General features: G+C 50.1%; 1 protein-coding gene across 1 annotated transcript in view; it reads left to right on the plus strand.

The window, feature by feature from the left end:
- The first annotated feature begins 3,855 nt into the window (after positions 1-3,855).
- LOC112257386 (dopamine beta-hydroxylase-like) overlaps positions 3,856-16,412 on the plus strand; it is a 61,231-nt gene continuing 48,674 nt past the window's right edge. The window contains exons 1-2 of the mRNA XM_024430908.2: positions 3,856-4,621; positions 12,306-12,452. Coding sequence (XP_024286676.2) covers positions 4,256-4,621; positions 12,306-12,452 — 513 coding nt within the window. The 5' untranslated portion in view covers positions 3,856-4,255. The remainder of the gene's footprint in view (positions 4,622-12,305; positions 12,453-16,412) is intronic.

Consider the following 16,412-nt stretch of genomic DNA (forward strand, 5'->3'; position numbering starts at 1 on the left):
CTCTTTCTCTCTCTCCTTTTCTCTTTCTTTCTTTCTCTCTCTCAGAGGACCTGAGCCCTAGGACCATGCCTCAGGACTACCTGTCTTCATGACTCCTTGCTGTCCCCAGTCCACCTGGCCGTGCTGCTGCTCCAGTTTCAACCCTCCAGTTTCATGCCCTTCTTACATCAGCTGATGTTACAAAGTGCTGTTCAGAAACTCAGCATAAAACCCCAAACAGCAAGTAATGCAGGTGTAGTAGCACGGTGGCTCGGAAAAACTCCCTATAAAGGCCGGAACCTAGAAAGAAACCTAGAGAGGAACCAGGCTATGAGGGGTGGCTGTGCCGGGTGGAGATTAAAGCAGAACATGGCCAAGATGTTCAAATGTTCATAGATGACCAGCAGGGTCAAATAATAATAATCACAGTGGTTGTAGAGGGTGCAACAGATCAGCACCTCAGGAGTAAATGTCAGTTGGCTTTTCATAGCCAATCATTCAGAGTATCTCTACCTCTGGGACAGGTAGCACGTCAGGTGAACAGGTCAGGGTTCCATAGCCGCAGGCAGAACAGTTGAAACTGGAGCAGCAGCACGGCCAGGTGAACAGGTCATTGTTCCGTAGCCGCAGGCAGAACAGTTGAAACTGGAGCAGCAGCACGGCCAGGTGAACAGTTCAGGGTTCCGTAGCCGCAGGCAGAACAGTTGAAACTGGAGCATTACACTTACAAAAGTTCCAAAAGAATAAAGACATTTCAAATGTCATATTACAGATTTTTACAATCACTTTGGCACTAATTTCGGAACCTTGATACCATTTTTCAAAACTCTAGCCACAAAACTTATAACCAATGATCAAAATGCTAATTTTTCAAAACTCTAACGCTTTTTCTAATTGCTTGGATACAATACACATAAAGCTAAGATCATTTGTTAATTGAACTAAAATCACCTGTTCAAAATGAGGTGTATTACCATTTCACTGTCCTAGTCCAGATTGTCCTAGTCCCGACCCCCACCCCCACTGTCCATCTCTAGGCCCCCAGCCCCACTGTCCTAGTCCAGAACCCCACCCACACTGTCCTAGTCCAGACTGTCCTAGTCCAGACTGTCCAGTCTTGTCCTGTCATGTCCCACCCCGTCCTGTCCTGTCATGTCCTACCCCATCCTGTCCTGTCCCACCCCATCCTGTCCTGTCATGTCCTAACCCGTCCTGTCCTGTCATGTCCCACCCCATCCTGTCCTGTCATGTCCTACCCCGTCCTGTCCTGTCATGTCCCACCCCGTCCTGTCCTGTCATGTCCTACCCTGTCCTGTCCTGTCATGTCCCACCCCGTCCTGTCCTGGCTTAGCCGAGCACAGTATAGTATGCTGGGATGTTCCAGGAGGAGTGACTGGCTTGTTCCAGGAGGAGTGACTGGCTTGTTCCAGGCTGAATAATGTCAGTGAGGGCCTCAAGCTTTCTGGTCCCAGTTCAACTCACTGTCCCAGTCTCTAGTAATGTCTCCCTTTCTCTCTCTCGATCTCTCTTTCTCTTTCTCTTTCTCTCTCTCTCTCTCTCTCTCTCTCTCTCTCTCTCTCTCTCTCTCTCGCTCTCTCTCTCTCGCTCTCTCGCTCTCTCACTCTTTCAATCTCTCTGTTTCGCTCTCTCGCTTTCTCGCTCTCTCGCTCTTTCTAGCTCTCTGTTCCTCTCTCTTTTCTCTAGTTCACAGCCTTCTTTTGTGGCTTGTCTTTTGTGTCGCTACTGTGTCAGTGGCGGAAGGAAGGAACTGGAGCTAGTAGAAGCAGCCTGTAGAGTCTCAGCCAGCTACGTGTGGGCCTGCCTGGTGCATTGTCATGTCTCTCAGGCTATAAGACACAGCAGCCCCATGGCTTCAGGGCACAGCCCATCATTACATTACCCATGCTGCCTCTCTGCTACTCTTAACCCCTCCCTCACTCTCTCTCTCCCTCCATCCCCTGCTGACCTTTTCGGTAAACAAGAAGGTGTCCATGTATCTTCATTGAGAAAAACACAACGCTATTGACAGCCTTCTGATTGTATCTTCCTCTAACCCTGGAGGGGTGGGTAATGGTTGGGATTAATGGTGGGTTATCTGACACACACACACACACGCGCGCACACGCACACACAAAGAAGAGGGAAGGACAATAGTGAGGGAGACATTGTGCCTCCACCTGTTTGAATTAGCCTCCTGAAAAGCCAGGTGAAAGCCAGGTGAAAGCCAGGTGAACGCCAGGTGAACGCCAGTTGAAAGCCAGGTGAAAGCCAGATGAGAGCCAGGTGAAAGCCATGTGAAAGCCAGGTGAAAGCCAGGTGAATGCCAGGTGAAAGTCAGTTGAAAGCCAGGTGAAAGCCAGGTGAAAGCCAGGTGAAAGTCAGGTGAAAGCCAGGTGAAAGCCAGGCAAAAGCCAGGTGAAAGCCAGGTGAAAGCCAGGTGAAAGCCAGGTGAAAGCCAGGTGAAAGTCAGGTGAAAGCCAGGTGAAAGTCAGGTGAAAGCCAGGTGAAAGCCAGGTGAAAGTCAGTTGAAAGCCAGGTGAAAGCCAGGTGAAAGCCAGGTGAAAGTCAGTTGAAAGCCAGGCAAAAGCCAGGCGAAAGCCAGGTGAAAGTCAGGTGAAAGCCAGGTGAAAGCCAGGTGAAAGTCAGTTGAAAGCCAGGTGAAAGCCAGGTGAAAGCCAGGTGAAAGTCAGGTGAAAGCCAGGTGAAAGTCAGTTGAAAGCCAGGTGAAAGTCAGTTGAAAGCCAGGCGAAAGCCAGGCGAAAGCCAGGCGAAAGCCAGGTGAAAGTCAGGTGAAAGCCAGGTGAAAGTCAGGTGAAGACTGGTGAAAGCCAGGTGAAAGTCAGGTGAAAGCCAGGTGAAAGTCAGGTGAAGACTGGTGAAAGTCAGGTGAAAGCCAGGTGAAAGTCAGGCGAAAGCCAGGTGAAAGCCAGGTGAAAGCCAGGTGAAAGCCAGGTGAAAGTCAGGTGAAGACTGGTGAAAGTCAGGTGAAAGCCAGGTGAAAGCCAGGTGAAAGCCAGGTGAAAGTCAGGTGAAGACTGGTGAAAGTCAGGTGAAGACTGGTGAAAGCCAGGTGAAGGAGGATTGTTTGTTCCTTGAAAACCAACACCTGGTGAGATCGATAGCACGATACCGGCTTTCAGTAACAAGGACAAAAAGCTAAATATGTGTGTGTCTTACTCCAGATTAAAATAATTACTCTACAAGGACTAACATTGGCATATTCATAAAAATGTTCTCATTAATTATGAATATTTCTGTTTCCGTTATTACAGGCCTTTCTGTCAGTGAAATTTGTTGTTGATTAGACAGTAAAATCAATGAAAGCATCATCTGCAGAAGAACGTGAGAGTCTGTTTTGATATCATGTCACAACAAACTAAAATAACAACATTTTTTTGTGTTATTTCCTCAGATCATAATCTCAAAGCAGTTGTCATGGTGAAAGGTCCCAGAGTTTTGACTGGTCAGGTGATGCGGTGCTAGAATGGCTCACGTACACGTTGTGGCTGGTCTTCTGCCTGATCAGACAGATAGCAACCAAGGTCAGAGTTTGAGCATCAGACTTCCCTTAAATCCAGCCATACATCCCCAATTGGCCTATGAGGCCAAAACCAGAGGAGATTGAATAGGCAATAAAACTCAGTTAGTCTGTCTGGATTGCCATTGATAATGTCCATGGTCCATTAGGATCAATTATGGACTGGCAGATGTCGAAAACCGTGCTTGACCCGAGGGCTTAATGAAAACAATTGAATTTTGGTCAACAAACATAATGTCGTTAAACCAGATAAAGAGTCAGGGGTCACATGGGATTTCCTTTAAAAGACTAGAAAGAGAGTGAGAGGGATGAGACAGGTTCTCAGAGACAGAGAGAGACACAGGCCAGAGGAGAGACACCAACCAAGAAGAGACAGGAAACAGAAAAAGAAGAAGACGGTGTTCGATGGCATTCAATCGAGAGAAAAAGAGACTAGTTAGAAAAAGATGAGGAACTGAGAAGACAGGATACTGTGAAAAAAACGGATAACCCACTAACCAGACATTGGCATGAGGAACCACCTGGAGAAATAAGGAGAAAGAGAAGAGAGCGTTACTGTGAAAAAACAACTGGTAGACAAGAGAATGAGAGGCACTTCAGATGCTCTTTGTGAGGACTGAGTTACACTGAGACTAACAGACCAAACAACCAACTAACCAACTCATCATCCAACTGACACCGGCTAACTGACCAACCGACTAACCAACCCACCAACCCAGACAATAGTCTCTGCACAGTATGCGCCTCTTCAACAAGAACCTGAGGCTGCAGGACGTGACTCTGATGTACCTGACCGTCTTAGCCACCCTGGTGGTGATCCTGGTAGCCTCCTACCAGGTAGATCCTGCTGCCAGCCCATCCAGGGGAGGATCCACCCCAACCTCCACCTCCACACCGGTGCAGCTGCCCTACCATATGCCCCTGGACCCCCGCGGACACCTCCATCTCTCTTGGAACATCTCCTACCCCCTCCAGGAGCTGTATCTGGAGGTGCGCTGCAGTGAAATGAAACATGGCCTGGTCCTGGGAATGTCCGACCGCGGGGAGCTCACCAACGCTGACCTGGTGGTCCTCTGGGACGACGGCCACCAGTCCTTCTTTGGGGTAAGGAAGTGGCATATTGTAATGACTAGTCCTACTTTGGTGTAAGGAAGGGTACTAGTCCTAGTTTGGAGAAAGGAAGGGCACTAGTCCTAGTTTGGAGAAAGGAAGGGCACTAGTCCTAGTTTGGAGAAAGGAAGGGCACTAGTCCTAGTTTGCGTCCAAATAACATTCTATTTCCTATGAGGTGACTTATTTTAAACCAGGGTTATGGTCAGAAGAAGTGTACTATATAGGGAATAGCATTTGGGTCCTGTTCTGTTGCTTTCAATAAGGGGTGCTTCTGCTAGTATAAGAGAGACAGTGGCTCAATGTGTTTCCAATGACTTGGCAGGTTCATTAGAGAGTGTGATGTTTACCAAGGTTGAGGGCTTCATTCCCACATGGAAGGGATAATGCTGTAGCTCAGTGGTGTTTTCCTTATTCAATCTGATTCAGAGTGCAGTGCTGCCTACAGGGCAGAACAAATGTGAATGATTGCGTGAAAGAAAGCACAACGCCTAACCTTAACCAATTAGGATTACTTGCCTAAATTTAACCAATCCCATTTGTTTCTGCCCTCGAGGCAGAGCTGCCCCCAGAACAAGATTGAGTAAGAAACACGCCAATCTGCCACATTGTGGCTGGTACCCGTTATATTGCTTTACGTAAGAGCTGGTTCTGTTGGTGGTAGACTGCCAGGCAGGATGTGTCCACATCCTCCTAAAGTAGAGAATAAATAAGACCATTGAAATGGGCATTTGTTGCATATCAAACTTTTGACAAGATTAGGAATTAATAGATCCAAACTGCATGGACAAAAAAAGACATTGAATGTTGAATGTTGACATCATGTGAAAACCAATTTCTGGAAATGCTGTATACTCAATAAACTAGTAGAAACTTGTGATCATCCAAATGTTTTCCCCCACCAAGGGAAAATATACTTTTCTCAAAATAAACATTTAATGTCTGCTAAATTTTGCAATGCTCTCAAAAGAACATCTCACTTTCCATGTGAGGACAGGAGTCTTATAATAGGAAGGATCCCAGCCTACTGTCTGTCTATGTGGGATGATATCCTCTTCCCAGCCTACTGTCTGTCTATGTGGGATGAGATCCTCTTCCCAGCCTACTGTCTGTCTATGTGGGATGAGATCCTCTTCCCAGCCTACTGTCTGTCTATGTGGGATGAGATCCTCTTCCCAGCCTACTGTCTGTCTATGTGGGATGAGATCCTCTTCCCAGCCTACTGTCTGTCTATGTGGGATGAGATCCTCTTTCCAAGTCATATGTCTGTCTATGTGGGATGAGATCCTCTTCCCAGCCTACTGTCTGTCTATGTGGGATGAGATCCTCTTCCCCAGCCTACTGTCTGTCTATGTGGGATGAGATCCTCTTTCCAAGTCATATGTCTGTCTATGTGGGATGAGATCCTCTTCCCAGCCTACTGTCTGTCTATGTGGGATGATATCCTCTTCCCAGCCTACTGTCTGTCTATGTGGGATGAGATCCTCTTCCCAGCCTACTGTCTGTCTATGTGGGATGATATCCTCTTCCCAGCCTACTGTCTGTCTATGTGGGATGAGATCCTCTTCCCCAGCCTACTGTCTGTCTATGTGGGATGAGATCCTCTTCCCCAGCCTACTGTCTGTCTATGTGGGATGATATCCTCTTCCCAGCCTAATGTCTGTCTATGTGGGATGATATCCTCTTCCCAGCCTACTGTCTGTCTATGTGGGATGAGATCCTCTTCCCCAGCCTACTGTCTGTCTATGTGGGATGAGATCCTCTTCCCCAGCCTACTGTCTGTCTATGTGGGATGAGATCCTCTTCCCCAGCCTACTGTCTGTCTATGTGGGATGAGATCCTCTTCCCCAGCCTACTGTCTGTCTATGTGGGATGATATCCTCTTCCCAGCCTACTGTCTGTCTATGTGGGATGATATCCTCTTCCCCAGCCTACTGTCTGTCTATGTGGGATGATATCCTCTTCCCCAGCCTACTGTCTGTCTATGTGGGATGAGATCCTCTTCCCCAGCCTACTGTCTGTCTATGTGGGATGATATCCTCTTCCCCAGCCTACTGTCTGTCTATGTGGGATGAGATCCTCTTCCCAGCCTACTGTCTGTCTATGTGGGATGATATCCTCTTCCCAGCCTACTGTCTGTCTATGTGGGATGAGATCCTCTTCCCCAGCCTACTGTCTGTCTATGTGGGATGATATCCTCTTCCCAGCCTACTGTCTGTCTATGTGGGATGATATCCTCTTCCCAGCCTACTGTCTGTCTATGTGGGATGATATCCTCTTCCCCAGCCTACTGTCTGTCTATGTGGGATGATATCCTCTTCCCAGCCTACTGTCTGTCTATGTGGGATGATATCCTCTTCCCCAGCCTACTGTCTGTCTATGTGGGATGAGATCCTCTTTCCAAGTCATATGTCTGTCTATGTGGGAAGAAATCCTCTTCCCAGCCTACTGTCTGTCTATGTGGGATGATATCCTCTTCCCAGCCTACTGTCTGTCTATGTGGGATGATATCCTCTTCCCAGCCTACTGTCTGTCTATGTGGGATGATATCCTCTTCCCAGCCTACTGTCTGTCTATGTGGGATGAGATCCTCTTCCCAGCCTACTCTCTGTCTATGTGGGATGAGATCCTCTTCCCAGCCTTAGGGAAAGGCTGTTGGGAGCAGAAAGGTCACAACTGTGTGCCAGCCACTCACAGATATTTATTTTCTCTCTGTCTCTGTCTCTCTCTCTCTCTCTCTGTCTCTGTCTCTGTCTCTGTCTCTGTCTCTGTCTCTGTCTCTCTCTCTCTGTCTCTCTCTCTCTGTCTCTATCTCTCTGTCTCTCTCTCTCTGTCTCTGTCTCTATCTCTCTGTCTCTCTCTCTCTCTCTCTCTCTCTCTCTCTCTCTCTCGGGGCTTTATTGGCATGGAAACATGTGTTAACATTGCCAAAGCAAGTGAGGTAGATAATATACAAAAGCGAAATAAACAAAAAATAAAAATCTCTCTCTCTGTACTAATCTGCTGTGGGGCAGCACACATGCATTATACATCCCTTTTCACTCCTCCTGCCTCTGCCTGGACCCGTCCCTGGTCTGCCTGGACCCGTCCCTGGTCTGCATAACTCTCTGCCTGGACCCGTCCCTGGTCTGCCTGACTCTCTGCCTGGACCCGTCACTGGTCTGCCTTACTCTCTGCCTGGACCCGTCCCTGGTCTGCCTGACTCTCTGCCTGGACCCGTCCCTGGTCTGCCTGACTCTCTGCCTGGACCCGTCCCTGATCTGCCTGACTCTCTGCCTGGACCCGTCCCTAGCCTGCCTGACTCTCTGCCTGGACCCGTCCCTGGTCTGCCTGGATCCGTCCCTGGTCTGCCTGGATCTGTCCCTAGTCTGCCTGATTCTCTGCCTGGACCCGTCCCTGGTCTGCCTGGACCCGTCCCTGGTCTGCCTGATTCTCTGCCTGGACCTGTCCCTGGTCTGCCTGAGATCTCTGCCTGGACCCGTCCCTGGTCTGCATAACTCTCTGCCTGGACCCGCCCCTGGTCTGCCAGGACCCGTCCCTGGTCTGCCTGGACCCGTCCCTGGTCTGGCTGATTCTCTGCCTGGACCCGTCCCTGGTCTGCCTGACTCTCTGCCTGGACCCGTCCCTGGTCTGCCTGACTCTCTGCCTGGACCCGTCCCTGGTCTGCCTGACTCTCTGCCTGGACCCGTCCCTGGTCTGCATAACTCTCTGCCTGGACCCGTCCCTGGTCTGCCAGGACCCGTCCCTGGTCTGCCTGGACCCGTCCCGGGTCTGCCTGATTCTCTGCCTGGACCCATCCCTGGTCTGCCTGACTCTCTAGCTGGACCCGTCCTTGGTCTGCCTGACTCTCTGCCTGGACCCATCCCTGGTCTGCATAACTCTCTGCCTGGACCCGTCCCTGGTCTGCCTGGACCCGTCCCTGGTCTGCCTGATTCTCTGCCTGGACCCGTCCCTGGTCTGCCTGGACCCGTCCCTGGTCTGCCTGATTCTCTGCCTGGACCTGTCCCTGGTCTGCCTGACTCTCTGCCTGGACCCGTCCCTGGTCTGCCTGATTCTCTGCCTGGACCTGTCCCTGGTCTGCCTGACTCTCTGCCTGGATCCGTCCCTGGACTGCCTGACTCTCTGCCTGGACCCATCCCTGGTCTGCATAACTCTCTGCCTGGACCCGTCCCTGGTCTGCCTGACTCTGTGCCTGGACCCGTCCCTGGTCTGCCTTACTCTGTCTATCTGCCTGGACCCGTCCCTGGTCTGCCTGACTCTCTGCCTGGACCCGTCCCTAGCCTGCCTGACTCTCTGCCTGGACCCGTCCCTGGTCTGCCTGGATCCGTCCCTGGTCTGCCTGGATCCGTCCCTAGTCTGCCTGATTCTCTGCCTGGACCCGTCCCTGGTCTGCCTGGACCCGTCCCTGGTCTGCCTGATTCTCTGCCTGGACCTGTCCCTGGTCTGCCTGACTCTCTGCCTGGACCCGTCCCTGGTCTGCATAACTCTCTGCCTGGACCCGTCCCTGGTCTGCCAGGACCCGTCCCTGGTCTGCCTGGACCCGTCCCTGGTCTGCCTGATTCTCTGCCTGGACCTGTCCCTGGTCTGCCTGACTCTCTGCCTGGACCCGTCCCTGGTCTGCATAACTCTCTGCCTGGACCCGTCCCTGGTCTGCCAGGACCCGTCCCTGGTCTGCCTGGACCCGTCCCTGGTCTGCCTGATTCTCTGCCTGGACCCATCCCTGGTCTGCCTGACTCTCTGCCTGGACCTGTCCCTGGTCTGCCTGACTCTCTGCCTGGACCTGTCCCTGGTCTGCATAACTCTCTGCCTGGACCCGTCCCTGGTCTGCCAGGACCCGTCCCTGGTCTGCCTGGACCCGTCCCTGGTCTGCCTGATTCTCTGCCTGGACCCGTCCCTGGTCTGCCTGATTCTCTGCCTGGACCCATCCCTGGTCTGCCTGACTCTCTGCCTGGACCCGTCCCTGGTCTGCCTGACTCTCTGCCTGGACCCATCCCTGGTCTGCATAACTCTCTGCCTGGACCCGTCCCTGGTCTGCCTGGATCCGTCCCTGGTCTGCCTGGATCTGTCCCTAGTCTGCCTGATTCTCTGCCTGGACCCGTCCCTGGTCTGCCTGGACCCGTCCCTGGTCTGCCTGATTCTCTGCCTGGACCTGTCCCTGGTCTGCCTGACTCTCTGCCTGGACCCGTCCCTGGTCTGCATAACTCTCTGCCTGGACCCGTCCCTGGTCTGCCAGGACCCGTCCCTGGTCTGCCTGGACCCGTCCCTGGTCTGGCTGATTCTCTGCCTGGACCCGTCCCTGGTCTGCCTGACTCTCTGCCTGGACCCGTCCCTGGTCTGCCTGACTCTCTGCCTGGACCCGTCCCTGGTCTGCCTGACTCTCTGCCTGGACCCGTCCCTGGTCTGCATAACTCTCTGCCTGGACCCGTCCCTGGTCTGCCAGGACCCGTCCCTGTCTGCCTGGACCCGTCCCGGGTCTGCCTGATTCTCTGCCTGGACCCATCCCTGGTCTGCCTGACTCTCTGCCTGGACCCGTCCCTGGTCTGCCTGACTCTCTGCCTGGACCCATCCCTGGTCTGCATAACTCTCTGCCTGGACCCGTCCCTGGTCTGCCTGGACCCGTCCCTGGTCTGCCTGATTCTCTGCCTGGACCCGTCCCTGGTCTGCCTGGACCCGTCCCTGGTCTGCCTGATTCTCTGCCTGGACCTGTCCCTGGTCTGCCTGACTCTCTGCCTGGACCCGTCCCTGGTCTGCCTGATTCTCTGCCTGGACCTGTCCCTGGTCTGCCTGACTCTCTGCCTGGATCCGTCCCTGGACTGCCTGACTCTCTGCCTGGACCCATCCCTGGTCTGCATAACTCTCTGCCTGGACCCGTCCCTGGTCTGCCTGACTCTGTGCCTGGACCCGTCCCTGGTCTGCCTTACCTCTGCCTGGACCCGTCCCTGGTCTGCCTGACTCTCTGCCTGGACCCGTCCCTAGCCTGCCTGACTCTCTGCCTGGACCCGTCCCTGGTCTGCCTGGATCCGTCACTGGTCTGCCTGGATCCGTCCCTAGTCTGCCTGATTCTCTGCCTGGACCTGTCCCTGGTCTGCCTGGACCCGTCCCTGGTCTGCCTGATTCTCTGCCTGGACCTGTCCCTGGTCTGCCTGACTCTCTGCCTGGACCCGTCCCTGGTCTGCATAACTCTCTGCCTGGACCCGTCCCTGGTCTGCCAGGACCCGTCCCTGGTCTGCCTGGACCCGTCCCTGGTCTGCCTGATTCTCTGCCTGGACCTGTCCCTGGTCTGCCTGACTCTCTGCCTGGACCCGTCCCTGGTCTGCATAACTCTCTGCCTGGACCCGTCCCTGGTCTGCCAGGACCCGTCCCTGGTCTGCCTGGACCCGTCCCTGGTCTGCCTGATTCTCTGCCTGGACCCATCCCTGGTCTGCCTGACTCTCTGCCTGGACCTGTCCCTGGTCTGCCTGACTCTCTGCCTGGACCTGTCCCTGGTCTGCATAACTCTCTGCCTGGACCCGTCCCTGGTCTGCCAGGACCCGTCCCTGGTCTGCCTGGACCCGTCCCTGGTCTGCCTGATTCTCTGCCTGGACCCGTCCCTGGTCTGCCTGATTCTCTGCCTGGACCCATCCCTGGTCTGCCTGACTCTCTGCCTGGACCCGTCCCTGGTCTGCCTGACTCTCTGCCTGGACCCATCCCTGGTCTGCATAACTCTCTGCCTGGACCCGTCCCTGGTCTGCCTGGACCCGTCCCTGGTCTGCCTGATTCTCTGCCTGGACCCGTCCCTGGTCTGCCTGGACCCGTCCCTGGTCTGCCTGATTCTCTGCCTGGACCTGTCCCTGGTCTGCCTGACTCTCTGCCTGGACCCGTCCCTGGTCTGCCTGATTCTCTGCCTGGACCTGTCCCTGGTCTGCCTGACTCTCTGCCTGGATCCGTCCCTGGACTGCCTGACTCTCTACCTGCCTGATTCTCTGTGAAAAACTGCCTAGCTTCCTTTTGCGCCCTCTCTCCAAATTAATGTTGAATGGCCCTCTGTACAAGGGAATAGGTCCAAAAGGGAGAGATGAGTGGAGAGAGAGAGAGGGATGAAAGGGGAGAGAGGGGTGAGGGATGAGGATAGAGAGAACTCAGAACTTCTGTTAAAATCCTAGGACCACTTTGGTCACAACAGCACAGCGAAACTGCTTTAAAATGGAGTCTGAGGCACACAGAGCCTAACTAACTCTGACACATGGAGCGTCCCTGGTTAATTTGGGCTTTTTAATAAATGTGTGGCTACTTTGGAGTCTTTACACTTTGCCCCAACCTCAAGCAATCATGCAAGGTGGAACAAACATGTATTGGATGGCTGGTTCTATTTCGGTGCATTTTACATGCGGACGATGTGATTGGAGGAGACAGATTCAGTTGTTACCATTGGCTCCTGCATCTTGCACGCTCACTTGGCCATTGCTTGGCATCGCTGTCTCATAGGGTTGGGGTTAGGGTTAGATGTCACAGAATGTTTATGGAAATACATACTTGGATGTCTGGGAGATCTCTAGGTTTTTTTAATTGCAATTGCCCAGCATGTGGATTGCTGTCCATAAAATTGATCTAGTATCTGTCTTTGTGTGTGTGTGCGTGCATGTGTGTGTATTCGGACCTATGGGTGTGTGTTTGTTTCTCTCTGTGTGTGTTACTCCAGGATGCGTGGAGTGACAGTCAGGGTCATGTGAGTCTGGACAGCCAACAGGACTACCAGCTGATGGACACCAGGCAGACACCTGAGGGATTCTCCCTGCTGTTCAAGAGACCCTTCAGCACCTGCGACCCCAGAGATTACATCATAGAGGTGAGAGACAGAGAGAGACACACACACAGGGGGAGAGGGTGAAAGAGAGAGAAGGAGTGAATCACTAAAACAATTCAGAAATACAATAGGGAAAAAGAAGGAACAGCACGTCAGAAATCAGCTCAATGTAATTGAAGAATCCATAGTCTCTAACCACTTCTGGGAAAATTGGAAAACACTAAACAAACAACACAAAGAATTATCTATCCAAATGGAGATGTGTGGATAAACCACTTCTCCAATATTTTTGGCTCTATAACAAAGAACAGCAAAAACATAAACATGATCAAATACAAATCTTAGAATCAACTATTAAAGACTACCAGAAACCACTGGATTCTCCAATTACCTTGAATGAACTACAGGACAAAATAAAAACCCTTCAACCCAAAAAGGCCTGTGGTGTTGATGGTATCCTTAATGAAATGATCAAGTATACAGACAACAAATTCCAATTGGCTATACTTAAACTCTTTAACATCATCCTTAGCTCTGGCATCTTCCCCAATATTTGGAACCAAGGACTGAATACACCAATCCACTACCGTGGGATATGCATCAACAGTTACTTTGGGAGAACCCTCTGCATTTTCATTAACATTTTCATTGACTCCTACACTTCCTCAGTGAAAACAATATACTGAGCAAATGTCAAATTGGCTTTTTACCAAATTATCGTACGACAGATCACGTATTAACCCTGCACACCCTAATTGACAAACAACCAAAGGCAAAGTCTTTTTTTAACCATTATTTAATTAACTAGGCAAGCAAGTTAAGAACAAAGTCTTATTTTCAATGACGGCCTAGAAACAGTGGGTTAACTGCCTTGTAGAACGACAGATTTTCACCTTGTCAGCTTGGGGAATTGATTTTGCAATCTTTCGGTTTCTAGTCCAACGCTATAACCACTAGGCTACCTGCCGCCCCTTTATGCATTATTGATTTCAAAAAAGCCTTTGACTCAATTTGGCATGAGGGTCTGCTGTACAAATTGATGGAAAGTGGTGTTGGGGGAAAAACATATAACATTATAAAATCCATGTACACAAACAACAAGTGTGCAGTTAAAATAGGCAAAAAACAAGACCGACAGGGCCGTGGGGTGAAACAGGGATGCAGCTTAAGCCCCACCCTCTTCAACTTATATATCAGCGAATTGGCGGGGGCACTAGAAAAGTCTGCAGCACCCGGCCTCACCCTACTAGAATCTGAAGTCAAATGTCTACTGTTTGCTGATGATCTGGTGCTTCTGTCACCAACCAATGAGGGCCTACAGCAGCATCTAGATCTTATGCACAGATTCTGTCAGACCTGGGCCCTGACAGTAAATCTCAGTAGACCAAAATAATGCTGTTCCAAAAAAGGTCCAGTCTCCAGGACCACAATTACAAATTCCATCTAGACACCGTTGCCCTAGAGCACACAAAAAACTATACATACATTGGCCGAAACATCAGCGCCACAGGTAACTTCCACAAAGCTGTGAACGATCTGAGAGACAAGGCAAGAAGGGCATTCTATGCCATCAAAAGGAACAAAATATTCGACATACCAATTAGGATCTGGCTAAAAATACTTGAATTAGTTGTAGAACTCATTGCCCTTTATGGTTGTGAGGTCTGGGGTCCGCTCACCAAACAAGAATTCACAAAATGGGACAAACACCAAATTGAGACTGCATGCAGAATTCTGCAAAAATATCCTCCATGAACACCAAATAGTGCATGCAGAGCAGAATTAGGCCAATACCTGCTAATGATCAAAATCCATAAAAGAGACGTTAAATTCTACAACCACCTAAAAGGAAGCGATTCCGAAACCTTCCATAACAAAGCCATCACCTACAGAGAGATGAACTTGTAAAAGAGTCCCATAAGCAAGCTGGTTCTGGGGCTCTGTTCACAAACACAAACACACCCCACAGAGCCCCAGGACAGCAACACAATTAGACTCAACCAAATCATGAGAAAACAAAAATATAATTACTTGACACATTGGAAATAATTAACAAAAAAAACACGCAAACAAGAATGCTATTTGGCCCTAAACAGAGAGTACACAGTTGCAGAATACCTGACCACTGACTGACCCAAACTTAAGGAAAGCTTTGACTATGTACAGACTCAGTGAGCATAGCCTTGCTATTGAGAGAGGCCGCCGTGGGCAGACCTGGCTCTCAAGAGAAGACAGGCTATGTGCTCACTGCCCACAAAATGAGGTGGAAACTGAGCTGCACTTCCTAAGCTCCTTTCCAATGTATGACCATATTAGAGACACATATTTCACTCAGATTACACAGATTCACAAAGAATTAAAAAACAAACCCGATTTTGATAAACTCCCATATCTACTGGGTGAAATACCACAGTGTGCCATCACAGCAGCAAGATTTGTGACCTGTTGCCACAAGAAAAGGTCAACCAGTGAAGAACAAACACCATTGTAAATACAACCCATATTTATGCTTATTTATTTTATCTTGTGTTCCTCAACCATTTGCACATTGTTAAAACACTGTATATATATATGATATGACATTTGTAATGTCTTTATTGTTTTGAAACTTCTGTATGTGTAATGTTTACTGTTCATTTTTATTGTTTATATCACTTTATATATTCACTTTATATATTATCTACCTCACTTGCTTTGGCAATGTTAACACATGTTTCCCATGCCAATAAAGCCCTTGAATTGAGAGATAAATAAAGATAGGGGGAGAGAAATAAATAAAGATAGAGGGGGAGAGAGGGAGATAAATAAAGATAAGGAGAGAGAGAGAGAGAGGTGACTAAAGATAGGAAGAGAGAGAGTGAGAGAGAAAGAGAGAAATAAAGATAGGGAGTGAGACAGAGAGAGAGACAGAGGGAGAACAGTATAGCAGGTGTAAAGAGAGAGACAGAGAGAGACAGAGAGAGACAGAGAGAGAGAGAGACAGAGAGAGACAGAGAGACAGAGAGAGGGGACAGTATAGCAGGTGTAAAGAGAGAGACAGAGAGAGACAGAGAGAGACAGAGAGAGACAGAGAGAGACAGAGAGAGGACAGTATAGCAGGTGTAAAGAGAGAGACAGAGAGAGAGAGAGACAGAGAGAGACAGAGAGAGAGAGAGAGAGAGAGACAGAGAGAGAGAGAGACAAAGAGAAAGTCAGAGAGAGAGAGAGACAAAGAGAGAGAGAGACAAAGAGAAAGTCAGAGAGAGAGAGAGACAAAGAGAGAGACAGAGAGAGGACAGTATAGCAGGTGAAAAGAGAGAGACAGAGAGAGACAGAGAGAGACAGAGAGAGAGAGAGTTTTAAATACTCTTTATTGGGTCTGGGGGCCCACCACACAATAAATACTCATACAAAACCACAGTTACACATCAATTAAAAACACCAATTCCTCAAACTCCAATTCCTCCTCCACAGTAACTACACACAACAGCCTCTGTATACCCCATATACTCAAAAACAGATCGATATTGTTGACAAGTTTGTAATAGGCAAACTCAATCCTTAGTCTCGCTGCCAACATTCCCTCCAGCATTCCCACCACATCCACAGACCCCTGTCCCCGAATGCTGTTCTTTCGGGTCTTCCATATCGCTAATTTTGCTGCCCCTAACACAAAATTAAGCAACACAACTACACCCTTTTGACTGAACCTGTACTTCGGCCCAAATATATACAGTTGGGAAGAGAAAACCTCTCCCAACGTTGAGAACCAATCAGTGATCAGTTCAATCATCCCAACCAACCTGGGACACAATAAAAACAGATGTGCCAGAGATTCAGACTCAGCACAGAATGGACACCCCTCCCCAACAGTAGGATCCAGGTGTACCAGATGCATATTGGTGGCTATAGCTCCATGTATTATCCTCCATTGGAGGTCAGCTGTCCTCTTATCAATAGGCAGTTTATATAATGATCGCCAACAGCCTTTTGGAGAGGCACCTGGACCAAGCACATCCGCCC

Source organism: Oncorhynchus tshawytscha, linkage group LG09, assembly GCF_018296145.1.
Source record: "Oncorhynchus tshawytscha isolate Ot180627B linkage group LG09, Otsh_v2.0, whole genome shotgun sequence".
Taxonomy (NCBI): Eukaryota; Metazoa; Chordata; class Actinopteri; order Salmoniformes; family Salmonidae; genus Oncorhynchus; species Oncorhynchus tshawytscha.